This window comes from Xenopus laevis, chromosome 2S (genome assembly GCF_017654675.1).
Source record: "Xenopus laevis strain J_2021 chromosome 2S, Xenopus_laevis_v10.1, whole genome shotgun sequence".
Classification (NCBI taxonomy): domain Eukaryota; kingdom Metazoa; phylum Chordata; class Amphibia; order Anura; family Pipidae; genus Xenopus; species Xenopus laevis.
In genome coordinates this window covers 4062558-4090421 of record NC_054374.1, presented here as the reverse complement: position 1 = coordinate 4090421, position 27864 = coordinate 4062558, and the positions used below count along the sequence as shown (strand labels likewise).

The window sequence follows — 27864 nt, the reverse complement described above, 5'->3', positions numbered from 1 at the left end:
TTGCTCCAGGCTGTCATTGAGAAATGGCCACATGTTATAAATAAGGTTCAACTTTTGGCCAGATAACTATTATGGAAGCCTGTCAGAGGGCCACATACATTGCCCAATAAGCTGCAGACAATCTGTTGACAGCTTATATTGGCTTGTGGATGGGCACCTTAACTTTGGCTGAATTATGGTTTTATAGAAAGACAGTTTTAAGTGTAATACACCCACCAACACTCCTTTACTCCTGTGCATTAGACTTTCTACCTTTTTGCCAACACTCGGTCACAATAATGTTATGTAAAATGTGTGTGACTACCTTAATATTTTGCATTGCATGACATGTCTGCCATTCTATGGAAGTCTGCACCTCTATTGCAGGAGGTGGATTGCTCATTGTGTGGCAGCAAATACTTATAGGACACGGTCACACAAATGGGCAGAAAAAAAAAAAGTTTATTTCTGTACAGTTTTTGATGATGCAGGTTTAGATGATGCCAATCTGTAAAATAAAAAGGAAAATTCTATTAGTTTAAGAAAACAAAGTTCTAAATTGGCTAATTCTAGTAAAATCCTTTGTAACAAACTGAATCACCAATTACAGAGCCAAGAGACATTTTATAACAACTAATGGATAATTACTGCTGTATTTACCAAGTGAAATATGCGGACTACTAATTTAGAATGGCTTGTGCTAGTTATCCACTCCTAAAATGGCCAAGCGGTGATTGAATCATATGTTTGGTCAATCATAGCAACAAAGATGGATGATATCGGTGGCCTATGACACCAATGGTTTGGACAATAAGGGGTCTTTATTATAGCCGATTATTTTTAAAGGTTACGTTTACTTTATAAGGAGATGTCATGTCACCCTTGTGTACCATAAGCCTTAGGTGCATGTGAGTAATTACACATAACATAAGCACAGAGCAGACAAATGGTTTATGGATAAATTAAGCTTGACAAGTTCTGCACAAATGCAAATCTGTTTTACGATATAGATATTGGCCAAACTAAAATGTTTGCAGTTACTGTGCATCAGTGGTTCCTTTGAGTTCATCAATGTATTCAGTCCAATTAACATTTTCATCATTTGCAAAGTTTAAACTGCAAAAGTTTGGCAATGGCAAATCTATAATACAACAAATTTCGTGTTGAGAACCTCGGGCAATTGAATTTACAGAAACCAATCAAGAACTCTAGTATTGAAGGCGAACAGTTACCTTATTTGCAACATCCAAGGCATCATAATCGGGAGCCAGGCGGACATATGCTTTCTTTTCACCATCAGGCCTAAAACACAAAGACAACAGTTAATACAGAAGGAAAGGGAGTGAGAAGACATTTTTAAGTTTTAGCTTATGCATCAGTGGTTCCTTTGGAAACATCAAGATTCTCAGCATTAATAAGTTTTCCATCATTCGCACAAGAAACTGCACATCGGTTACCCATTTACTACACTACAGCATATTAATCATGCTAGGTCTTACCTGATCAAGGTGTTCACTTTTTGTACGTCAATGTCATAGAGTTTCTTCACTGCCTGCTTGATCTGGTGCTTGTTTGCTTTGACATCAACTATGAAAACCAGAGTGTTGTTGTCTTCAATCTTCTTCATGGCCGACTCAGTGGTCAGTGGGAACTTGATAATAGCATAATGATCAAGCCTAAAGTATTAAAAAAAGCATATGAATTTAATGGACGAGGCTACAACAAACACCTATGAATGAAGACACGTAAAATGTAAAAATAAAAGTCAACTGCAAATAATCAACATCAGTGGTTCACATACTGTAGGACTGGCAACCTTTGCAGGCTCCGAATGAAGGCCAGTTAGGGTGAGAATTTGGGAAGAACGCAGATTTGTTATCACAGATGCAGCCCAGTTGGGTTGAGATTGGGTGAAAACAATTTAAGTCCTATAACAATGACTAAAAAGCATTTACTACACCCATAAGGCTACGAGGGACACTAGACAAAGTTACACACTGAATAACAAATTTGGGTTGTATTTAGTGGTATTACATTTTGAAACAAAGGAGAAATCAACCTGCTCTGAAAAAAAAACCCTGTACCCCTCACCCGAGGTAGACCCCTCTTCCCTCAGGCTAACTACACTCCCGGCGAGATGCCCCATACTCCATACTTACCTCTCGCTGCAGATTCTTCCAGCGAAGTTCCACGTGTCCATCTTCGGTGTCCTCAGTAAGCTGACTGGGAGATCGGTATTTCTGCGCATGTGCAGTTGGAGCAGTTTGCGCAACTGCGTGGAATTAGACGATCTCTCAGTCAGCTTACCGAGGACACAGAAGATGGACGCATGGAACTTCGCTGGAAGTATCTGCACCAAGGGTAAGTACAAAGTTGGGGCATTTCCCCAGAGTGGTAGTTAGCCTGGCGGGAGGAGGGAGGGAGTCTACCTGGGGTGGGGGATAGGGTCTTTTTCAGAACAGGTTGATTTTTCCTTTAAAAGGATTACATTTCTTTCATTATAAAACCTTGTTTATGGAAGCCCTCTCCTTTATCTACAGAAAAGCACAGTCTACAACAAGTTGTACTATTTGACAAGTGCTGGCAGCATCTAATCTAAAAAGTTTTTCATTAAACAAGCCAAGGCTGTAATTCACCACAGGCAAAGGTCAGTACTGAACGCCTACATGTACACCACTACCTTACATGCATTAATGGGAGGTTTTCCATATTAGAGTGCCAACTAAACGTCATGATTCTGCGTGTGGCTGGGAGGGCTGTGAAGAATACTTTATTACAATCACATTTTAATATGAACATACCATATTTTCAGTCAAAACAGCAAGTCAATCAAACCAATGACCTGGGACTGCACAGATCCACAATCTGGCCAACTGTTCAATGCCATCAGTCAACTTGGAGAGCATGCCTACTGTATCAGGCAAAATACTTAGTAGGGCAGCCCACTCGTGTGTTACTAGCCAGACATATCAGCAATATACTTAGTAATACTTAGTAGGGCAGCCCACCCATGTGTTACTAGACACAGGAGCAATATACTTAGTAGGGCAGCCCACTCGTGTGTTACTAGTCAAGACATATGAGCAATAATTTCTCTTTACAGCTATACAGCCAGAAAGCCACTGATTTAACAAAAAGCAAAATGGACTGTGACATTGGGGGGCACATCAGTTAATGAAGATCCAATCACAGGTTTTCAGGCTTTGATCGCTATTAACGTCACATCATCTGTCCCCCCCAATGTTTGACAGAAAATTAAAAAGCTAAATTGAACATAAATGTCACAAGCCAAGAGTTTCTATTATGTGTACAGCACATCAGGTCTCTCTGCCATAACCTTTTACAGAAATAAACCCAACCAATACATACTTGTTCCTTGTGGGGGCGCTCTTTCTAGGATACTTGGGTTGCCTCCTCAGTCTCAATGTCTTCGGCCTCCTGAAAGTTGGTGAGGTCCTGATTTTCTTTTTCTTGTGACTGTGGACTCCTTTCAAAACAGCCTTTTTGGCCTTGAGAGCCTTAGACTTAGCCTCAGTCTTTGGAGGGACAGCTAAAATATAACATTAAACACATCAGAGCCGAGCGATGATTATGTGACTTTAACCATTTGCTCAGTTTGACTGGGAACCAGATTCAATTATTATTATTAACATGTATTTATATAGCGCCAACATATTGCGTAGCACTGTATCATCCTAATGTCTGTGGCATATGGGCCATTATGTCTGCCACTACCCTCACGTAAGAACATTATTGGATAAAATCACTGCTCTGAACCTGCAGAATGGAAAGTTGTACATTGAGAAGCGACAGTCACAGCAGGACACCAAAACGCTAAATAGTATTTTCACACAGGTTCACCCATCATGTGTACATTCAATAGCAAGATATGAAGAGGCTTCTTTGTGTAGTCATGGGGCAGCCATTCAAGCACAGGATACACAGTAGATAACAGATAAGTACTACTATAGTTTATATAAACAAGCTGCTGTGTAGCCATGGGGGCAGCCATTCAAGCACAGGATACACAGTAGATAACAGATAAGTACTACTATAGTTTATATAAACAAGCTGCTGTGTAGCCATGGGGGCAGCCATTCAAGCACAGGATACACAGTAGATAACAGATAAGTACTACTATAGTTTATATAAACAAGCTGCTGTGTAGCCATGGGGGCAGCCATGCAAGCTGGGAGAAAAAGGAGAAATGGTACAGGTTATCTGCAGATAACAGATAAACACTGTAGTATACAATGTGATTTTTTTTTTTATTATAACTTAAGTTATCTTTTGTGTATCCTGTGCTTGAATGGCTGCCCCCATGGCTACACAGCAGCTTGTTTATATAAACTATAGTAGTACTTATCTGTTATCTACTGTGTATCCTGTGCTTGAATGGCTGCCCCCATGGCTACACAGCAGCTTGTTTATATAAACTATAGTAGTACTTATCTGTTATCTACTGTGTATCCTGTGCCATTTTCAATGTCTCAAAATGATTATTATGTAACATTAGCTCTGCATTAGAATCCCTTGAGTAATGAGTAAGTGCCACACACTGTGAATGTCAATATATATAAACAATATAAGGATCATGTGGATAAAACAAGGTAGACTCAGCATTTACATGAATTAGACAATTAAGTTGTTGTGAACACAAAGACAAATGTGATGAATAGTGACAATGCAGCTGTACAAGTAGAGAACACATGACTTTCCATATGAACCAATCAGGCGCCCCTTATTGATCACGTGTACAGAATCCGCTTTGTGCCCCTATAAAAGGTGAATGTCACATTATTTCTCCTCAGTCTGACTGGAATATAAAGAGAAGTGTGTCACGTGTCTCAGGTGCATCAGTAGTAACAGGATTGGAATCATTAGTCTCATACTTTGATCGCTTTACAACATCATCTGCACCAGACCTTCCCTAGCGCCACATTTAGCTCCGGCGCACAGACAGCGTGTAACTTCCATGTACTGATTCTAAGCGACAATAGTCTGATGTGTGGAGAGACTGAGGTAAAGAAGCCCCGGCCTAGAGTTCACTAGAACCAGATACACACGCGGTACAACCGCCTCACACAAACCAGTGTTATAACCTTACGCGAAAGCTAAATCAGAACGAAATAGTCCGTGCGGCCCACGGACAACAAGCACACAACGTGAGGTGCCGAGAGAACAAACGCTACAACTCAAATGCGCCCAATAACAGAACGCTTCGGCGCGGCCCTCACCTTCCTTCTTCGCTTTAGGAGCCATCTTGGGCAAAAGGAAGTCTAAAGGGTTTCTCGTACAATATTACAGGGACCAGCGCCCGAGATTCTCGCGATATCAACGCCACAGCGAAAGGCATCACGGGAGTTGTAGTTTTTCTTGTTATATGGCCTACGGATAGCGTGAGGCTCTATAACGTAATTACGTCACGGGTATTTTCTTGGCGGCTGCGACGCCTTCTTAGCTTTACGTATATGTAAACGAAGTTATCAGTGTTATTGATTATTACAATAACTATGAAACACAGAAAACAATAAACGTGTGTGCGAGTAAAATGTAAACGTGACAAAACATTCCAGTCCCTAAAACCCGCTTGTTCTCTCAGGGGAAATGAAGTTCACAAGGAAAGAGACGTTTAGTTGCTTCCAGTTTTCAGAACTACATTTCCCATCATGCTGAGCTGCAGTGTATCAGAGAGATGTGGATTATATGTCTGGAAAACTGAATTAATGTCAGTGTGTGTATCATACCTCCCAACTGTCCCTTTTTCGGAGGGACAGTCCCTCTTTTGACAGCTCAACCCGCAGTCCCTCATTTGTACTGGAAAGTCCCTCTCTTCTCTGCACTGAACAGCCAGAAAAAGAAACAAAGTTTCTTACTTAATTGGCTTTTAGCAGAGAGCCCAGAACAGCTAACAGGTGCAAATAAGATACTTTGTAACAATTTTGAGACACAAAAACACAGTTTAGATAAGGAGAAATATTTTCAAACTTTCATAACCTGCCAAATTCTGTAAAACAAACATGGTAATTAGGGGGTGTGGCCACTGAAAGGGGTGTGGTCAAAGAAATTGCTGCCCTACGTGTGGGAAAAAAAATGTTGTCCCTCTTTTTACTTCCAAAATGTTGGGAGGTATGGTGTATTCAGGACTGGACTGACAATCTGTAGCTTCTGGCAAATACCAGAGAGGCTGCTGGAAGTTTCCACAGACACAGTCACTGTTTATTGTGCCTCTGTCTACTTCACATGCCAGGGCCTGTTATTTATTTTATTATTAACATGTATTTATATAGTGCCAACATATTTATCCCAGTCCAGACCTGTGTGTATTGTTCAGCCAGCACGCAGAGGCTGACGGGTAGAAATTATTAGTAACGGCGGCTAAAGAAGGAGTTTGTGTCCCTCACAGTTTGGTTCAGATTTTACAGAGTGTGTGAGGGATAATTTGAGGGATATGGGACAAATATTATTTTTTCGCCCAGGCTCTCAGCTCTGATATAATAACTACACACATTACACGATTGGGGAGAGTGCAGGAGAGAGAGAGAGAGAGAGAGAGAGAGCAGAAGAGAATGCAGGAGAGAGAGAGTGCAGGTGAGAGTGCAGAAGAGAGGGTACAGGAGAGAGAGAGTGCAGGTCAGAGTGCAGAAGAGAATGCAGGAGAGAGAGTGCAGAGATTGACACACTTCTGCCTCATCAGGGTGATTGTTGTGTGATGCCCCAAGCGGTTGCTATGCAGCTTTGTGCTGTTCCTCTGAGCTTCAGTCTGCACTTTAAATGCGTTTCAGATCCCTTGGAATTTCCTGCTCTCAAATTACTCCAAATATATTCCCCCCAGTACAGCGGTCTCGCACTTCTACACAGTCCGTAGCTCTCTCCTCCCTGAGATGCATCTGGCACCACTAATGAGGTACCGTGTGTATTCTGTGCTCTGTATTCTCTACTCTGTATTCTGTACTTTGTATTCTCTACTCTGCACTCTGCATTCTGTACTCTGCACTCTGTACTCTGTATTCTGTACTCTGCATTCTGTACTCTGTATTCTGTTCTCTGTACAACAGGCTGTGCATAGACGAGGCATACACCCATAACTCACTGGCATACACCCATAAGAGATGGAATCATACAACTCAAGCAGAGGGAGTTGTAAAGGGAAACATTTGATTTTTTCCCCTCTGTTTTTAATAGAAATAAGGAATGGCCATTAAATAGTACAAATGTTTAGCAGCATGAGGGCCACTGACACCTGGGCCCACCAGGATCTTTCCTGGTAACCCAGTGGGCCAGTCCGACACTGGGAATGTGGGGGCCCACCGGCGCTGTCACCTCAGCCCCCCCATCTGTCACAAGACCCCCACCCCAGACATGAGAGCAGAACAACTTGCTGCATTTTGCTTTACCTAGCTCTGATCAGGATTGGGGGCCCACATTATCGTTAGCCCGGTGTCCCACCAGCCCAGTCTGACCCTGTATCCCGGCCTGAGTCCACTTGTCAGTTTTTTCCCACAATCCGAATTGGCTCCTGATAAATGCGACCATAATGTGTGTATGTGATAGGGACCTTAGATGGTAAGCTCTGCCGGGACTGTAAATAATTTATTGTCTCTGATGTGCTTTAGAAAAGATCAGTGTTATGTAAATATAGGATAATAGTGTCATATTTTGACACTAACAGAAAATACAGAAATAAAATCAAGGTGATGTTAACCCTTTTAACTATCTTATAGTATTTGCAATTGGTTTTCATTTTTTTTTATTTGTGGTTTTCAGTTATTTAGCTTTTTATTCAGCAGCTCTCTAGTTTGCAGTCTCCAAATCTGGTTGTTAGGATCCAGATTACCCTAGCAACCATGCACTGATTTGAATAAGAGAGCAGACTATGACTAGGCAAGGGCCTGAACAGAAAGGTGTGATGTGAATAGAAAGAAGTAGCAATAACAATACATTTGTCTTACCCTGGATTGATGAACTAACTGATATCCATAGTACATAGATATTGGTCAGGATCATCAGGCCAGCCAGCATACACATACAGAAAAGTCAGCTGTGCCTTTTCACTTATCAGATCAGTCTGAATTAAATGAGAAAATATTAGTTTATCCAAAAACAATACAAATGAAATGTATGCGCAGATCAAGAACAGAATCAGAACATAATATTTTTTACACTGAATGTGGCTCATTGTGCCTCTCCATTATTATTCTTTATATGGCATGAAAATTCCATGGCACTTTACAGAGATTATACGTCATTCACATCTGTCCCTGCCCCAGTGGAGCTTACATTCTAAGGTCCTTATCTCATATACACACTGTGGCCTATTTCACGGTTAATTCACCTGTCATTATGTTTTTGGAGTCTCTATGATTTGGTGCTAAATCTCCCCTAATAAATAATCTGATTAACAAGGGTTTTTTGTTGTGTTTGATCCTTATTTGGAGCAGGGCTTTCCATCTGGAGACCCAGTTCCAGATTCCCACTGTGGCATAAGTAGCGGGACATGGGGCCAGTGCCCTAAATTTTGGGCACCACCTTGCCCCCACTTATCAGCAATGCCTTTATCCAACCCTGAATTGGAGAGCTCCTGAAGCAGAAATTAACAATATGTTGTGTCTAATTTAGTAGGGTAGTGTTCTGCAGAGGTATAACTACCATGTCATGATGCATGTGTTTATCCTGTTGTAATGTTGCCGAGGAACCACAAGCTGCCAATGAATAATGTATTGCTTTCATATTATTAAATATCAGGATCACATTACTAAACTATACGTCACTCAGGGACTGATCTACTAACATTAGCACTTTACAAATTAAAAAGATGAGGGAGGGGATGAATGACTCTGCGAGCCTACGGGGACAAGGAAATGGCTTGCACAAGACTATCTTGATTTCGTTTAGGTCTCTTGGAATCATAGATGTCTTTTTTGAAGCTCAGATAGTTAAAACAACTTTCTACATAAACCCAACTGATTGGGATTAGTTGTGTTTGTTTCTACAGTGTCAAAGAGGCCTCCTGAGTCTTGTCAGTGTCAAATATATCATTCACAATGGAATTATACTTTGAACTTGGCTGCCCGGCCAAATGGAAACCTTTTCCTGAACAGAAAGCAACGTATAGGCAAATAATGCAGCTACTCTATATGGCACAATTAAGAATAGTTCTAGACTTTCAAAGTCTTAAAATAACTCTTTCAACTATTAAATTGGTCTACGTTATTTATTTTGTATGTGGTTTGTATGATATGCCTCAATGTTCCAACTGTTTCCAGCCTCCAGCTGAAAATATGATCTGGCTGTTAGAGGTCCCTGACTCCCAGCAGCAAAAACAATAAATTGACTGCACTGTTTATCTTTACCAATATTCTTTTTATTTTATCAATTACTTTTACTGTTCATCTTTTCATTGACTTGAAGATTGCTCTATAGTTGCCAAGGTAATTAACCCCAAGCAAAGAGATATCAGTTATTATTAGTAAATTCCATGGGATACATTTATCAAAGGTGAAATAAAATGCCCCACAGAGGCTTAGTTTACTTTGAGACCTGCAGAGCAAATAATGGATATCATTTGAAGAGCAACTGCAAACTGTCTTAGAATTCTGCTGTCCATTTTAAAAGTTGATCTTAAAAGGGAAAAAACCCCTGTACCGAAAAGAGAGTAGTTCAGTAGGGTTGATGGCTGCCATGTCTGATATGTTGGCTTCCAAACGGTGATTGCTGAGAAGGAAAAAGCAAAATGAAGCTGATTGTGTCCTGGATTTAATTGTGATGCAGTCAACGCAGGGAGTATCCACATCAGCAGTGAGCCGAGCCAACGTGGCTGCCCCAGCTCCTTGATGGAATTCTGGTACCAAGTATGGGGCAAGGCGGCAGCTGATGGTGGAGCATTAGGTAAACAACCCCTTTGGGTAGTTAGTAGAGTCTAGAGAATTGTTTTTTTTAACAGAAATAAACCAAGACATGTTTTATGTCAGTACACAAGCCCCCAGGGGATGTATTTTGTTATTGCAGAAGCGGGTTACATTTACATTTTGAATGACTTGTTATTTAGCTATTTAATTGCTAATTCATTCCTTTACATTGGTGACTAATTGTCTGCTTTATTTCCCACAGGAAGCCAATGTGAGTATTAACATCTAATAATGAGCGTCCTTCCTCCTGTGCGCAGGGACAGGATTGTGGCAGAGCTACCCCAGGTAACAAACCAGATTCTCTCTCTATGCTTGTCCTGTAAGCCATATACAGGCCCCGACTGGCAATCTGTGCGTTGTGGCAAATGCCAGAGGGCTGCTGTAAATTCCATAGACAGTCACTGTATATTGGGCTGGTGGGATGCTCTTTGGGCTGCTGTGTACTTGAAATGCCAGGGCCTATTTTAATTCTCAGTCTGGACCTGGCCATATATATTGGGGTATATTTATACAAAAAGTGAAGTTAGAGATCACTGTGGTGACTGTAGTGATCTCTAAATTCACTCTTTTATAAATATACCCCATAGTTTGTTCAAAACAACACCCCCCCCCCCACACACACACACTGAGCTGGCCATTTCTTACATATAGTTTTATGAAATTGTTTGTTACTTCATTCTCTCTGATAGGAGCAAGCCCTAGTTCAGGTTTAGTTTTACTTTATTTCATTATTAGGGCTTATACTTTTCTGTCCTGCCATTTGTTCCCTAGGTCCCGACTGCCATGCAGAAAACACAGCTACTACTTAGTTGTAATAGGTTGAAAATAGTGGCTGCCACATAACGGGGCCTGTGGCTGATGAACATGATCCTATGTTAAAACATTTGTATCCCTCAGTTGCAGGTTTAGTTTTCCTTTATTTTTTATAAGGGATTATACTTGTCTGTCCTGCCATTTGGTCCCTGGATCCCAGCTGTCACGCAAGGCTGTATAGTGATCACATGACTATTATACAGGGAGCACATTGTGGCTGCCACATAACGTGAACTGTAGCTGATGAAACATCGGTTACAGGTAACACGGTTTAAAGTGCATCCATTATCCATCCCTTCATTGTAACTGCAATATAATAAGAGGTACAACTCTAGTAACCCACAACGACTAATCAGATATTTGGTTTCAAACAGCAAACTATTAAATGCTTCCTAAATCTTACTTTATATGGGTCTAGAGATGACTATGGATACTAAGGACTAAACTCAATGGAAGATTTTGTAGGATGGTGTTGGATATAGTCGCATGGGTCAAAATATCATGGAAAACTACACATGAGATTTTGGTCAGATTTTATGGTTTAGATTTCATCTGATCTTGCCATGCAACACCACTCAACAGCATGAGATTTGTAGCATTCTACAAAATCTGATCCCCCTATTGCTAGAATGTAAAGTTGGGTGGTGTAATTTGTTTGTGCATCAACATTCGACAGTCATTGTATTCCAATGGGAAGAAAAGTTGGTCAGACACCATCAGACGTTATCTCGTGGATGAATATATAGCATGCTGTGTTCCCATCCTTTCCATGTAGTTTACAAATCAGGTTTTTAAATCAGTCCCATAATATTTTGGCCCATGCAACTGCATCGACTTGTAAGTTGTGTTTTGTTGATCTGACATCATCCTACGGAACCTCCAGTGGAGTCTAGTCCCGATGGGACTCATTCAAAAATCTGATGGGTAAACTGCGTGGAAAATTTTCCATCCAACATAACACACAACTGTCGTATGTGAACGCAGTATGCTGTGACTTCATCCAGCGACAAAATCTTTTGGTGTCTTTTTTCCCCATTGAAATACAGTACTTTTAATGTTGAAAGTGGTTGCATAAACATACGACACTATCTGACTTTATTTGATCCGACTTTATATTCTAAATATAGGGGGATCTGATTTCGTAGGATCCTACAAAAATCTCGTGCTGTTGTGTGATGTTGCATGGCAAGATCAGATAAAGTCTGACCCACAAAATCTCCTGTGTAGTTTAGTTTATTAAGATTAGGGCTAATTTCATTTTATACAGAATACACCTGCTTCTTGTGCCAGTCATGTTATTTAGCTTGTATCCTTGTTCTGCTTGTGTGGTCCCAGCTTTCTATCTTATGGGTGCAGCCTATGTGTCTGAGCAAGCGAATTTAAGCAAGTAATCTAATTCCAGACAGGATATACAGTAACAGTTACCTCCCCCAGTTTTTGCCTAGATTATCTGCTATGGGAGCATAGACACAGCAAATATTATGTGTGACAAGCATCAATATCAGCACGGGGTAGGGGGGAGACAGAGTTTTTATGTAGAAAAAGGTTATTTTTTAGGGATGCCAAACCAATTCTTTCTTTCTTTGAAAAACAAATTTACAGTTTACCATAGAAGCATTGCACCTAACAGTTTGCAAAATAAGCCTCAGAGTATATATGAGAATTTTGCTTTTAAGAGCAGAGACACACACTCAGATTCGGGAAGATTAGTCGCCCGGCGAAAAATCTGCTCTTCTTCGGGGCGACTAATCTGCTTATAGTTGTCTATGACACAAGCTAATATTTTACTTCCACTTATAGTGCTTCAGTAAAGAGTCATGTCTGCACACCCGAGAGTCTTTTCATTCTAAAGTCACCAGTGCCTGTAAGCAGCAACGTACAGGGACTGTGGGGTAAGTGTGTTATGCAAACACTAAATATGCTAACATTCCTTTTTTTAACCTATGAGCTACATTCAGATGTAAAAGGAGTTGGGGAGCAACACAAGTATGAAAAATGTTTGGCTTTGATTGGCCATTTGGTAGTTCCTTTGTGGATTGTCAACCTACAAGAGACTCATAAAACTTGCCTCCAAGCCTGGAATTGAAAGATAAGCACCTGCTTTGAGACCACTGGGAGCAACATCCAAGGGGTCGGAGAGCAACATGTTACTCATGATGGTGATCACTGATCTAGCCACTAGTCTTCTAACCATCTGTTGACTACCTAGAGAGCACTGTTTCACTGGTGGCTCTGGATGCCTTTTGTGATCATTGGGCTGTATACCTAATTACAGATAGGCTTGGCCATGGGCTGGGGAGCCAGCATAATTACTATGGAAAATGGATAACCTGCATATTAACCACATACGTGCCAGTATAATCACTGTAGGAATGACCAATGAGCTCTCCTTTAACCCCAGACAGCCAATGAGATCAAAGAAAAATGGCCAATGAGCAGTCCATTAACTCCAGATATTCCAGTAAAATGAATGCAGAAGTGGATAGATTGAATGGATTCCTTCACCTACACAAATTCATCAAGGGTCGAATATCGAGGGTTAATTAACCCTCGATATTCGACTGGTAATTAAAATCCTTTGACTTCGAATATCGAAGTTGAAGGATTTTGCGCAAATACTTTGATCGAAGGAATAATCGTACGAACGATTAAATCCTTCGAATCCAACGATCGAAGGATTATCCCTCGAAAAAAAAAGTTAGGCAAGCCTATGGGGACCTTCCCCATAGGCTAACATTGGGTTCGGTAGCTTTTAGGTGGCGAACAAGGGGGTTGAAGTTTTTTCTTAAAGAGACAGTACTTCGACTATGGAATGGTCGAATAGTCAAACGATTTTTAGTTCGAATCCTTCGATTCGAAGTCGTAGTCGAAGGTCGAAGTAGCCCATTCGATGGTCGAAGTAGCCAAAAAAATACTTCGAAATTCGAAGTTTTTTTTTCTTCTATTCCTTCACTCGAAGTTAATGAATTGGCCCCTTAGGGTTGCCACCTTCTCTGGACAAAAGTACGGGCCTTCCTATAGATTTATCATTTTTCCCTATTAGTAACATTGGGGTCAACCGGCATTTTTACTGGCCAGGTGGCAACCCTACCTACACTTGGTTTCTTGCTGCCCCCACGCTGATTGTCTCTCTACCTGGTTCTTGTAAAAAAAAAAAACTAAAATGGCTGTTTGTTCCACAGTGGAATGCACGGCCATCTTAGATTATTTTTCTTTAGAAGCAGGGAGCTGAGAAGAAACTATGTCAAGCAGGGCCATTTCAACAGAAATCTGGGACAGTGGGCTGTGAGCTTTAAGGCGTACAAAATTCCAAGGGGCCCCCCATGCCCCTATTGGTGGACGCCCATGGGGTTGCCACCAGGTCGGTATTTTACTGCCATTAAATTATGATTAATGATAATTTTATCAATAGGGGATGAAAGGTAAAAATACAGGGAGCCCAGTATGTTTTTCCAAAAAAGCTGACAACTCTAATCACAGAGTGTCACAGAGCTATAGTAATTTGTGGCTGCATGAGTCTGTGCTTTTTAAGTAATGTTGCTGGAATGTTCAGTTCATGGAAAGGACATCATCTGGGCTGGGTTTGGATTTTTATACATACTGTACATGAATTGCTCCCGGGGTGGATTTATTCATCTCCCACCCAGGCTGCGCCTCTTTAAGGCAAATTGGCAGCTGATCGTTATTTTTTCCAGCGCTTTCCCTGTAGCAGTGGTCCCTGTTCATTAATATAAAGATATAGTAGCATCATGTTTGCTATGGTGACCACTCTCCTGATGGAATAACTTGACTTTACACTTTAACTCATTCAGTGTCTGTGGAAACCTGCTCCCAAGGTGGTTTCTCTTAACACTATAGTTTTAAGGGGGAAACAGAGGGTAAGATTTTGTACAGCAGTGATGACTTTGGTGCTGCTTTTATTTAATGTTAATAATAATAGTCTGGAGATTCAGTCTGACTACAAAACAAAAGTATTTTTTTGCCAATAGAATGGGATTTTTGGTACCCACTAGATATACAGTGTGGAAGAGAATGAAGATCTCCTTATCTCCCATTCCTTGGTCTTGCCTTTGGAATTTCTTCACCTACTGAAGAGACAATTTCAAAAAATACCTCTTTATTGCACAGGAGCCACAGTGGGTAAAAAATATAAATTGCATAATCATGTGAGATTGTCCTCAGAGGTAATTCATGTTTTACACACAGTGATTTGAAAAAAACAGTGGGTCCCGCTGACCCAGACCCCGCACTGCTCTCGGACCTCCCCTACTGGCCCCATTATATTTCATCAAGAATAAAGGTACATGGTGGAGGGCTGGCATGGGGGGCTGTTGTAGGGGGGGGCCTTGACGTGGCAACCCCATTAGGCCCCAGACCCCCACAGTTTCCAGTCGCAAGGTATTTTTATTTGCTTTGACACCCATGTGGAAGTGGTGTGCTATTTTTGGTATTGTTATAAAGTGTATTGTGTTTCCACATCTCAAATGTTAGAACGTACTGTCTCACCTGGCTCGGAGCATACATTCAATGAACAGTAACAGTAGTTTTATTTTTTTTAATGCCCCCCCGCCAGCGCTAGGACACCCGCACTAGGAGAGAGCTCCCTATTTGAGCGGCCATGTTGGGGCACACGCATGCGCATAATGAGTGAATGCCGCACTTTGCACATTATGCTCATGTGCTCTGACCGACATGGCCGCTTGGAGTGGGAGCTCCCTCCCAGTGCGAGTGTCCGACAATGTGCTGACTACTTGCTACTACATAATATATTTTGTCAACAGGCCATTTATACGTTATTTATTTAAATATTTGTTTCCCCTTTGTATAAAAGCTAATGTCTTCATCTTCCAGCAGATATAGGATCTCCAAAGTGATTGTGGTTGGGGACCTGTCAGTGGGAAAGACATGCTTGATCAATAGGTAAGAGGAGACTTGTTCTTTTGATGAACTCATGGTTCATTTACTGTGTGATCTAAAGAGTGCGATATCATGCCCCATACACACCATACACAAAGTACTTTGTCATTTCCATAGGGAGGTTGTTCAGGATTGAAATTGTGAGAGGGAGAAGTGATATGCAAGTGCAAGTAGCTCTGAATACAAAGACACATTTTTTTCTGAGAGAGCAAAGAAGTTCTGGGGGGCAGATATATTGTCCACAGGATTCAGATATTTAAAGGGGGTTTTTCACCTTTGAACTAACTTTTCACATGATGAAGGAGGGAATATTCTAAGAGTAATTACAATTAATTTTTTATGGTTTTTTAATTATTTAGGTTTTTGTTCAGTAACTATCTGGTTTAGAATGTAGCTGTTATTTGGTTGTGAGGTTTATGTGAGTTTATCCAAGCAACCAGGCAGTGGATTGAATGAGAGAATGCAAGATGAATAGCAGAGGGTCTGGATAGAAGTAATAAAAACAAAAGCAACAATACAATATTGTAGTCACTTTGGTTAATAGTTTTTTCTGCCAAGGTCAGTGACCCCCTTCTGACAGCTGGAAAGAGGCAGAAGAAAAACAAAAATAATTTTAAAAAAAAGTAACGCCCAACTGAAAAGTTACTAAGACTAGAACATTGTATATTAAAGGTTAACTTAAAGGTAAACAACCCCTTTAAGAACCTGTTATCTGTTTCTCAGCTGTGAGAAAATGATTAACACCAGACTCATATACAGTGGAGCCTTGTCTGCGGCCCTCCTTCCGCCATCTCCCTGATTGATGCATGCAAAAAGAACTAGGATGCCATGGGTCTACCAGAAAACCTTAGACCATAGGCCTACTCTTTATAGGCCCAACTGATTTTCCTCCTCACTCAACCTCTTTATTCTCCTTGTCTCATTTCTTTACATACTATAACCTATGCTTCAATGTATTTAGCCTCTTTGTTCCCATAAAGAAATATGGAGTTGCCATGACAATGGCCAAATGGTTAGAAGCAATAGATACACTGACACCTCTCCCCACTGGAAGTTTTACTGGTATCCTGGTGGCCCAGTCCGACTTTGGTCTTTGTACCAGCCATGATCATGGAATAAAGCATTTCTGGCACCTTGATTTAGCTCAGTCCCTAGGCGGCTGGTTCCACAGATCTAATTATACTGTATATACTGATTCAGATACCGAGTACAGATTTTTAATCATTTGCCAATTTTTTTTTCATGACTTAAGGTTTTGTAAAGACACGTTTGACAAGAATTATAAAGCCACAATTGGAGTGGACTTTGAGATGGAGCGATTTGAAATTTTAGGGGTGCCATTCAGCTTGCAGCTGTAAGTACCAAGGCAATATCTCTTTCTTACTCTTTCTGTGGGATCGCTTAGTACTTTAACAAAATTAGATAACTTTGGATTGATGCAGAGGACTGCTGTAGTATTTCCTATTTACAGCAGTTCAGTGACACTTAGGGGCACATTTACTATGGGTCGAATATCGAGGGTTAATTAACCCTCAATATTCGACCGTCGAAGTAAAATCCTTCGACTTTGAATTTACCGCATTTCATTCGTTCGATCGATCATAGGAAAAATCGTTCGATCGAACGATTAAATCCTTCGAATAGAACGATTTTCCTTCGATCCCAAATTGTCAGGAAAGCCTATGGGGACCTTCCCCATAGGCTAACATTGATGTTCGGTAGGTTTTAGTTGGCGAAGTAGGGGGTCGAAGTTTTTTTTAAAGAGACAGTACTTCGACTATCGAATGGTCGAATAGTTGAACGATTTTTAGTTCGAATTGTTCGAGTCGTAGGTCGAAGTAGCCAAAAAAAAACATTCAAAATTCGAAGTATTTTTTATTCTATTCATTCACTCGAGCTAAGTAAATGTGCCCCTTAATTTATGAACCCCTGCTCTCCCCTCATCATTTTTGTGGCACAAGATTTTTTGGTCATTATTAGGCTTGTCCACAAACACAGCAGATCATATAACAAACACACTGAAATGAACACTTGAGATAACATGAGTTAACTGACTAATTGTATCCTATAGTTGTCCTACCCATTAAACCTCTTAATGCAGGTTAGATTCAGTGGGTACTGTCACTATAGAAGAGAATGGATCTGTTAATTCATGCATTATGCAAAACCACTACACAGGAATACAGGTAAATGTGCCCCTGTCTAAGGGGGTTATGTAATAATAGGCACTAAGTTTGCCCAGGAGCAGTAACCCACAGCAACCAATCAGCAGGTAGCATTTACTGGTCACCTGTTTAAAAGTAATCATCTTATTGGTTGCTATGGGTCACTGCCACTGGGCAAACTTAGTGCCATTTATTACATATGGGTGTAAGAGTCCTTGTTTTTGGCCCTTTAAAAAAAAGGTTCAGCCCTTAATATGTACTCACACTTTACAGAAGAACATGTATGTTTATTATCCAGCGTGTTCATTTCCATGTACTGTGTGTTTTGTGTCTGTCCATCACAAAGTGAATATTTTTTTGTTCTGTAGCTGGGACACAGCAGGACAAGAGAGATTTAAATGCATTGCTTCTACATATTACAGAGGGGCCCAAGGTATGTTTTTATTCTTGGTTCAAAACTGTTATAATAAGGTTTATCCCATCTCCACCTTCTAACTAATAAATGAAAGAGCAAAGTGCCTGGGGTAGTTTCCTTCCTGACAGTTTGCTTATTGGAGGACAGTCACAAAGCTGTAAATACAGAAAGTAAGAGATGAAAGCTTTGATTGAGTTGACAGTTAAAAGCATTGGTTGAGAGCACAATATCTTAAATGCCTCAACTACTGCATATACTTGCCTTTTATACAGTGTTTTTAGTGATCATGTAAATGCAATAGATGTAAAGCGAGACAAGGAATGCTACAGGTTAGTTATCACAATCATATTATAAAAAAGGAAACTCAAAAATCCAACCTATTTCTGGTTGCAATACAGTTGTAGCTGGTAAATTGTCCTGCTCCTTCCACCAAGAGACCTTCTTTTCAGCTCCCTAAACCATTAGTTTTCTGTACCTTGAGGTTTAAATTGGCATATTATTTTCATCTCTTCTTTAAAGTTGGTCATACACTTAAGCACATCTTAACCTGATGTTACCACCCATATATTGAGCAAATTGGGCTGATTGCGCTATTACTCCTGTCAATAGAACTGAGATTGCCAATCTGTCTGACCTTCATCCGGGCCAAACAGCAGAGGTCGTCAGATTCCACATTCATGTTGTTAATAGTGGAAAAATGGTAATATATGAAAATTAAAAAGTGCTCAGAAGAGCTCTATGAGTCAGTCTTACGCTAAGTTATAACAGCCCCACGTGGCTTTACCCTTACAGACCTAAAGGAGATCTGACTGGCTGCATTGTTTCCAGAACCACACAACAGAAAACTATAAACAAAAACTGCTTTAAATCTGAATAAAAAATGTCTCAAAATATCACTGTCTATATCACTGCATTATTCTAGTCATTCACCTTAAGGTGGCCATACACAGAGATATCCGATGTCGCCAAGCGAGCGGATCTCTCCCCGATATACCGACCTTAAGGGGGGTGATATTGGGCTGATCCGATCATGGGCACTAGGGCCCAACGATCACATCATAATGTAAATAATACGGGCAGTAGGATCGCCTGACCACATCAACGGACAGATGTGGTCAACGATCCAACAAGATTTTTACCACTGCCCAATCGACATCTGCCGACTTTTGCCAGATATCGACCGGGAAGCCTGTCAGAGGGCCCTACGCACAGGCCAATAAGGTGCCAACTCAATCTGTCAACAGCTTTTATCAGCCGTGTATGGCCACCTTAAGCCATGTTAACATAAACTGCACCATTAAGATAGATAAGTAAGGCAGAAGCTTTTACACTATTAGGCTATGGCCAGACAGGGCTGACATCTGCCTGCTAAAATCCGCAGGCCAATTTCAGCCCCTGACCACTAGCAGAATCTTCTTCTCTGTTCATCTCCAGAAGCTTATTGGCTCCAGTGCAAACACACTCTGCACATTTCACCCCCTCTAACCTTAGTTCATGTTTCATGTTTGCCACTATAAACCCTATTGGAAGAAATCCTATTGTAAATCACTAAGGAAAATACCCCAAAAAGTGCCTGCAGTAATTGCTCCTTCCTGCTGCTAAAGTGCTAAAAATGTAACATTTATTCAGTATAAAAACCACGAAAACCTTTAATGCAAAACAAGTAAAAGTTGTTGAGGTGCTATATAAGCCAATAGGAGCTTCGCCGATCTTATAGGACCACTTTTAATCAATTCGGGCATTGTTAAGCAGATTTTTATATTCAAATCTTTTAATAAATTTCCTGATATTTGTGGTTTTAGAGAATGTGAGTTTAGTCTTGCTTTTAAAGACTATAAAACCACTGAAATGATAAATAATCCTACAAATGACATGTCAAAAACAGATGACATAACTGCTACATTTTGTCCTATCTCTGATCTCTTCTATCTCCTTCTGTTCCAGCTATAATCATTGCCTTCGATTTGACTGATGTTTCCACCTTAGAACACACCAGGTAAGCAGAAGTCGTTATTTTTATTATCCTTCCTGTAGCACTACTATAGTTTATATAAACAAGCTGCTGTGTAGCCATGGGGGCAGCCATTCAAGCACAGGATACACAGTAGATAACAGATAAGTACTACTATAGTTTATATAAACAAGCTGCTGTGTAGCCATGGGGGCAGCCATTCACTGGTCTAGACTTAATGAACAAACATATGCTAGAATGGCTGCTGTGTCAGCACTGAAAGCATATATAAAAGCTGACAGTATTTAAATTCTGGCTATATAGATGGCTCAGTAAGTCCTATACTGAGAGTGTTTGTGGTTTGCAACAGCCATGAATAGTATCTACGGTTGCCACCTGGCCGCTATTTTACTGACCTGGCCGTTACAAATGATGGTTGATCCCAATGTTATTAATAGGGGATAAAGATAAATATATAGGAAGGTCAGTGATCCCAATGTTATTAATAGGGAATAAAGAGAAATATATAGGAAGGTCAGTGATCCCAATGTTATTAATAGGGAATAAAGAGAAATATATAGGAAGGCCAGTGATCCCAATGTTATTAATAGGGAATAAAGATAAATATATAGGAAGGTCAGTGATCCCAATGTTATTAATAGGGAATAAAGATAAATATATAGGAAGGTCAGTGATCCCAATGTTATTAATAGGGAATAAAGATAAATATATAGGAAGGTCAGTGATCCCAATGTTATTAATAGGGAATAAAGAGAAATATATAGGAAGGCAGTGATCCCAATGTTATTAATAGGGAATAAAGATAAATATATAGAAGGTCAGTGATCCCAATGTTATTAATAGGGAATAAAGATAAATATATAGGAAGGTCAGTGATCCCAATGTTATTAATAGGGAATAAAGATAAATATATAGGAAGGTCAGTGATCCCAATGTTATTAATAGGGAATAAAGATAAATATATAGGAAGGTCAGTGATCCCAATGTTATTAATAGGGAATAAAGATAAATATATAGGAAGGTCAGTGATCCCAATGTTATTAATAGGGAATAAAGATAAATATATAGGAAGGTCAGTGATCCCAATGTTATTAATAGGGAATAAAGATAAATATATAGGAAGGTCAGTGATCCCAATGTTATTAATAGGGGAATAAAGATAAATATATAGGAAGGTCAGTGATCCCAATGTTATTAATAGGGAATAAAGATAAATATATAGGAAGGTCAGTGATCCCAATGTTATTAATAGGGAATAAAGATAAATATATAGGAAGGTCAGTGATCCCAATGTTATTAATAGGGGAATAAAGATAAATATATAGGAAGGTCAGTGACCCAATTTAAGGAAATAATATATATAGGAAGGCCAGTATTTTTTTCCAGAAAAGGTGGCAACCCTAATAGTATCTGAAGCCAACAATGAGGAAGCAGTGGCCAGAATTGTTGATCTAAACTCTGTTGAAAGGTAAATAATCTAGGGACATGTAGCATGATCATGGATTGCTATGCACAATTAACTCTGCTTTATCTGATTGGCAGGCAGTGGCTACAAGATGCACTAAAGGAAAATGACGCTTCGTCTGTGCTCCTTTTCCTAGTTGGATCAAAGAAGGACCTCAGTGTAAGTATCAATGTTTTTCTGAGCTCTGCAGTAAATAATACAATATAGTAGCATTGTATGTATACAGCCGGCATTTTGCAATGAACATCTTGTAAATTATATCTTTATAAACGGTGAGTTCTGATGTCATCAGTTATAAACGGTGAGTTCTGATGTCATTTCTGTCACATGACTCACTGAAATTTGTGTATTATAATATATAAAGTACCCCCAGTTATAAAATATGAGGATATTAGAAGTTACCTCTCGGCCTTTGGCCTCATACTTTTATATGGTCATGAAACTCCTCGGTAACTTATAATATCCTTATATTTTAAAATAGGGGAACTTTATTTACTACATATTCACAATTTTTTACCATACAATATCAGTAGATCAATTGTACTGAAAACACATTCTCTTTACTCACTGTATCTAATTGTCTGTGTTTTTTTCTCTAGTCCCCATCTCAGTATGCACTAATGGAAAAAGATGCCATAAAGGTTGCAAAGGAAATGCAGGCCGAGTACTGGTCTGTGTCTTCACTAACAGGTAAACCTTGGCTGTAATCTGATTATGTGTGCTTCAGCGCTCAGAAGTGATCTTGCGATCAGGGGATATGAAGGGGCAAATTCACTAACCGGCGAAAATTCGCCAGCGCTGGCTTTGTGCACATCGCAACACTTCACCAGCCGTAAATTCACCTGGACAACGCTAATTCCCGAAGATCACGCACAGGGTACCGAATGATGGCGAAATTACGCCAGCGAAATTACACTCAGCAGTTCGAAGTTACGCCAGCGTTGGCTAATTTGCATACGGCGTGCAGTTAAAGTACAATGGACGTATAAGCTGCAGCAAATACATTACACTACACAAGGCCAGGGAACCTTAAAAAAATTATATAAAGTTGTTATATTGCCCTACACATGTGTCCACTGTATAGTTAAGGTGCTATATGTTGACAAATGTAGGGGGGAAGGAGGGTACCCCAAAAAAAAATTTACGATCTTTTTCAGTCTATTACCCTTTAAATAGGAAAAAACGCCAGTGTTTTTTGGGACTTTTTTTTGAGGAAGTCCTATCTACTCTATTGCACTTCGCCTGGTCTGAGGTGGTGAAGGCAAGTCTGGCGATAGAGGTAACGGTCAGTAAAATAAAAAACGTAGTGAATTTGCGTAGTAAAGCTCTTTTGCCAGACCGAAAATTCTCCTGGCGTTAGAGTGCGAAGTTGCGTCAGAGTCTTTTTCCTTGGCGAAATTACACCAGCGAATTTACGCCAGCTACCATTAGTAAATTGGCGAAGTGCTGAAATGACATCACGCCGTTAGCCGTATCTCCCTTTAGTAAATTTCCCCCAATGTTGGGTGGGCTCCGCCAACACCACGCTAAGATTTTGTTGAATGTCTGCCTATAGTGGGCATGGATAATCATATAATAATTAGCTGATTCCATCATGTCAGGTATTACAGGAAAACTGCTGTACATGCCGATGATGTAGTGAGTACAACACATTTAATTTTGTGCATATTTAAATGTCTACTTATGTAAGATGCTCTGTTGCTTGGCTATTATCCGGTATTCACCTTAATCGTATACGTTGTTTAGCCATAAATATACAGCTGCATTAAACATCTCTTCTTTCAGGGGAAAACGTGAAGGAATTCTTCTTCCGTGTGGCATCCTTAACCTTTGAGTCTAATGTGCTGGCAGAGCTGGAGAAGACTTATGCTAGAAGGATCGGCGAAGTTGTGCGTAAGTAATTTGGAGAGCAGGACATATTATTTCTATAATCTAATGAGCAGGGCCCTCTTACCGTATATACTCGAGAATAAGCTGAGTTTTTCAGCCCCCAAAATATGCTACCTCGGCTTATACTCAGGTCAAGCGCAAAAACGGTCGCCAAGAATAGTCGCCGGCGTCCAAGAATAGTCTCCAAGAAGATTCGCCGCAACCAAAAACAAGACGCCGGCACCTCCAATGGGAGCAGAAACCCTCAATTTTTTGATTGAAACTTACCAGAAGCTGCTGCATTGCTCACCCTAGGCTTATACTCGAGTCAATAAGCTTTCCCAGTTTTTGGAGGTAAAATTAGGTACCTCGGCTTATACTCGGGACGGCTTATACTCGAGTATATACGGTACCTTTGTTAATATTTGTGTGTAATTTGCATGTTTCATGTTTAAATCCTCTGCTGCCAAAATTGTTCCTTGATGCTAATAATCCAACTAAAGATATATTGGTATAGCTACACCATTTCCTACTACCTACCCCAATTATAGTTCAATCGAACAGCCATGAAATACAGCAGGCCTTTGATGGTTATGCCTACAATGTGGCCTTGGGAGTTTGGAAAAATAGACTCCGCAGGAAAGAAGATTACAGAAGATAAGGTTAATGAAGTTAAGCATTTAACTCTAGTTAATACAATATCAGACACTGTAGTTTGAAGATTTACTAAGTTTTTGAAAGCAGTTTTTGAAATTAGTTTCTTATTCACTAATAAACCCAGTCGGATGTATTACATAACATTTGTCTTGGCATGGGAACTGGGGTTTGGGTTTGCTGCCAAGCTGAACATGAAATGCATACAGAACAGCTGGGCATGAGGGTAGAAATGCACTGACCTCTCTCAGATAGTACAGGAGCTGATGAGAGATGGAATTTGAGTAATATTATCCAGATAATTATCATCTTATCCAAGCACAGTGTGTTATTTGTAGGAGGGCAGCATGTTTGTCATGATATTAACATTCTTTTGCTGTATAATGTTCAAGTACAAGTAATAAGTGAGCAATATTGCTGTAGTCTACTCCTGAAGTCCATCTGGTGGTATTTTCTGAAAGTAGACTCAATATTATACATTAGTAGTTTTGTAACATAAGGAGAAGATGCCAGAAGCTGGTTTGGAAGAGATAAACACCCTGTACATGAATGGAAGGAGTAGAACAAGGCGTGGAGCTGAAAAGCTGCTCTAGGATATCTGACATACATGACCAGAATGTACTTGTCTGGGTGACCAGTATTTTTCCTCATACACAAACATTGACCTACCATTGACTGTATGTATATGTGAATTGTTCAGCAATTGTCAGCAAGCAAGAATGTCCGTAGGCCAGTTGCCAGTTCATCTGAACAAGAGATTAAACATGACCTCCCTGGCTCAAATAACTATCAATGCTAGGGCCCTGTGAGGAACGTACCTGGTGGTCTAGTAGGGGGGATGGCAGGGACGCCTGCAGCCCCCTCGGCGGGGACGCCTGCCAAGTCAAGCGGTTTCCATTAGGCCGCAGGCGCCGGTGTCTTAGGGCGCGCGCGGCGTGCTCTTGTGAAATATAAAGGTGCTGGCGTGATGACGCCAGCGCGCAGTGTCGTGAAATTCGAACACTATTTAAAGCCCATTAGGGCTGTGGAACCTTGCCTGTGATAGGATCTTGTTCCTGGTGCTTTGTGAGCTTCTGTATTTGCATTCTGATTCTGATTCTGACCCCTGCCGGCTATTGACTATTCTGACCTCTATATCTGACCCTTGCCTGAATGTCGACTACCCCTTCTGCTGTATCCTCCTGTCTGATTGATTACCCTGTTTTGACCCTTGCCTGCCTGATTACGATTTACATCTGCCTGCCTCGACCCGGCCTGTTCTGACGACGATTCTGGTTTCCTGTTTTGTACCGTGACCCTTGGCCTTAAGACTCTCACTAACAGTCGTGCCCCTCTGTCTATCCAGAACCTCTAGCCTTGCACCTCTAGTTTAAGTCCTGGTGGCATCCAAGTAGCTGAGGGCTCCTCCCGAGGCCAAAGGCAGTCACACTACTGGTGAAGCACGAGCCGAGACCTGGGTGCTTGGCATTTGTTCTGTTGTTGGGTGCCGACCGTGACAGTCCCTTTTTGCCAAAATGTCACCCACCCTCTATTATGCCCAAGCCAATGAATCACTATTTGCCAGTTCTCTTAGTAAGAAATTCCATAATATTCCTGTGCTGATGATGACAACTTGATTCCTTCAGTGTCGGTGGATGTCCAGCTGTTTTTTGTGTTTTCCTAGGCAACAAAAGCTCAATAGACACATTTTTCTGTTGGATTTTGCTATAACTTGTATTTATAAATGCTAATTATTTCTCATCCAGTGTGTAGTGTACCAAGGAGCTTGGTTTCCTGCAAATAAATAATTGATCTTAGTCAACTATTTTCCAGTTTTTAAGAGATCTTAACAAAAAAGAGCCCAATTTATTTGACGCCCTGCATCCAACTACAAGGGAACTGAGTGGATAACCTTGGCTATTCTCACAGCAGATCCATATTTTGTATGTGGGGATATGTAAATAAAATGAGGTATTTCCTCCTGACCTTCTACAAACTAATCTGATCTGCTCCCTGTATGTAGTGGGTAATGCGTTAAGCCAGGGCTTGTCTGACTGTCCTATCCTGAGACTTTTATGGTACCACAGACTTCTGAATTGATCCATTACATCAGTGCTGTCCAACTGCTATGGTCCTGAGGGACGCAATTTTCCTGGCCTACGCGGTGATGGGTCCATAATGGAAGCCAGTGTTGACCACTCCTCCCTTTTTAAACCACACCCACTTTAAACTACTCCCACAAGAAATGTTAAGATGAAACCCACATTAATGGTAGTGGCACACCAAATAAAATGGTTGGTGCTCACTGCAGGGATATCACCCATCACTCATATGTGGTAAAGGTTCATTAAACGGATACTGTCATGGAAAAACATTTTTTCCCAAAATGAATCAGTCAATAGTGCTGCTCCAGCAGAATTCTGCACTGAAATCCATTTCTCAAAAGAGCCAACAGATTTTTTTGTATTCAATTTTGAAATCTGACATGGGGTTAGACATATTGTCAATTTCCCAGCTGCCCCAAGTCATGTGACTTGTGCTCTGATAAACTTCAATCACTCTTTACTGCTGTACTGCAAGTTGGAGTGATATCCCCCCCTCCCTTTTCCCCCCAGCAGCCAAACAAAAGAACAATGGGAAGGTAACCAGATAGCAGCTCCCTAACACAAGATAACAGCTGCCTGGTAGATCAAAGAACAGCACTCAATAGTAAAAATCCAGGTCCCACTGAGACACATTCAGTTACATTGAGAAGGAAAAACAGCAGCCTGGCAGAAAGCAGTTCTCTCATAAAGTGCAGGCACAAGTCACATGACTTGGGGCAGCTGGGAAATTGACAATATATCTAGCCCCATGTCAGATTTCAAAATTGAATATAAAAAAATCTGTTTGCTCTTTTGAGAAATGGATTTCAGTGCAGAATTCTGCTGGAGCAGCACTATTAACTGATTCATTTTGAAAACATTTTTTTTCCCATGACAGTATCCCTTTAACACATATTAAGACATACCCTTAAATCCATATGCCTCCTCCTTCCCTATGGACAGCATAGCAACTACCAGCACATAATTAAACACCTTGGGAATCCTTAGGAAGTATTTTCAAATGCTAATAAACCCCCCAGGTTCACCCCACAGGAACAGTATGACACACACAGGGAGCATAGGGCAGGCAGAGTATGGCATATTAATATTTAAAGATATGGGGCAATATATTTATTATACGGCAAGCATCCACTTGGTGATGTGCTGAAAACACTGTTTTCAGATTCTTTATTTTGTAGTATGGAATTATACCATTACTTTTGCCAACTCCAGGGAATCCCAAAAGCAGCCACCCTATTTTAAAACAGCATTTCTTAAGAGATCATCGCATGTCCAAAATGTTCCCAGTTTCCTATATATTGTTTTCTCTCATTTCAGGCATTAACAGCAATGACAGAAACGTGTACCAGTGCACAAAGAAAAACAAATCCACCTGCTGCCAGTGAATCTTTTCTGCTGCCACATTTAATATTTGCACTCGGCTTCTGAAGACCAAAGTATTTTATAGACCAATTTTAGAGAGTAAATGAATCCAAAGGCCCTGCAGCTCTACTCTGTTCTAGGAGTCGTCAAAGGGTTTTCTAATGGACTAAGGGGTATATTTATCAAAGCGTGAAGTTAATAGTGAAGTTCCGCCACTAGAGTGAAATTCCACCACTCTCCATTCATTTCTATGGGATTTTA

General features: G+C 40.5%; 2 protein-coding genes and 4 non-coding genes across 8 annotated transcripts; 1 reads left to right on the top strand and 5 right to left on the bottom strand.

Moving 5' to 3' along the window:
- Positions 1-423: 423 nt before the first annotated feature.
- Positions 424-5253, bottom strand: rpl23a.S (ribosomal protein L23a S homeolog). The gene is given in 5 exon segments (NM_001093830.2): positions 424-487; positions 1212-1281; positions 1479-1655; positions 3349-3529; positions 5217-5253. Coding segments are annotated over 5 exon segments (468 nt in total). The 5' UTR covers positions 5242-5253; the 3' UTR covers positions 424-472.
- On the bottom strand, positions 1022-1087 carry LOC121400842. The gene has a single exon (XR_005965966.1). It is a non-coding gene; the product is annotated as a small nucleolar RNA SNORD42 (small nucleolar RNA).
- LOC121400841 lies at positions 1350-1415 on the bottom strand. The gene has a single exon (XR_005965965.1). It is a non-coding gene; the product is annotated as a small nucleolar RNA SNORD42 (small nucleolar RNA).
- LOC121400848 lies at positions 3141-3214 on the bottom strand. Its single transcript, XR_005965971.1, has one exon. It is a non-coding gene; the product is annotated as a small nucleolar RNA Z17 (small nucleolar RNA).
- On the top strand, positions 4421-27864 carry rab34.S (RAB34, member RAS oncogene family S homeolog). Of its 3 annotated transcripts, none has more exons than XM_018248781.2 (11): positions 4421-5001; positions 10090-10172; positions 12501-12592; positions 15552-15620; positions 16870-16971; positions 18151-18215; positions 20142-20193; positions 21712-21793; positions 22234-22324; positions 23420-23527; positions 27559-27864. In XM_018248781.2, the coding sequence occupies exons 2-11, from the start codon at positions 10119-10121 to the stop codon at positions 27624-27626; spliced, it is 783 nt and encodes a 260-aa protein (XP_018104270.1). In that variant the 5' UTR covers positions 4421-5001; positions 10090-10118; the 3' UTR covers positions 27627-27864. The 3 variants fall into 3 exon arrangements, with proteins under 3 accessions (XP_018104270.1, XP_018104269.1, XP_018104271.1); XM_018248780.2 differs by lacking the exon at positions 4421-5001 and adding an exon at positions 6105-6886; XM_018248782.2 differs by lacking the exon at positions 4421-5001 and adding an exon at positions 6106-6886 and having other exon boundaries at positions 15555-15620.
- LOC121400849 lies at positions 4830-4900 on the bottom strand. The gene has a single exon (XR_005965972.1). It is a non-coding gene; the product is annotated as a small nucleolar RNA Z17 (small nucleolar RNA).

Bases quoted from the DNA above. Each gene is read 5' to 3' on its own strand.
- rab34.S (XM_018248781.2), top strand. From the start codon at position 10,119: ATGAGCGTCCTTCCTCCTGTGCGCAGGGACAGGATTGTGGCAGAGCTA. The intron at 10,173-12,500 runs GTAACAAACCAG...TTCCACTTATAG, and splicing joins TTGTGGCAGAGCTACCCCAG to TGCTTCAGTAAAGAGTCATG. The intron at 21,794-22,233 runs GTAAGTATCAAT...TTTTTTCTCTAG, and splicing joins GATCAAAGAAGGACCTCAGT to TCCCCATCTCAGTATGCACT.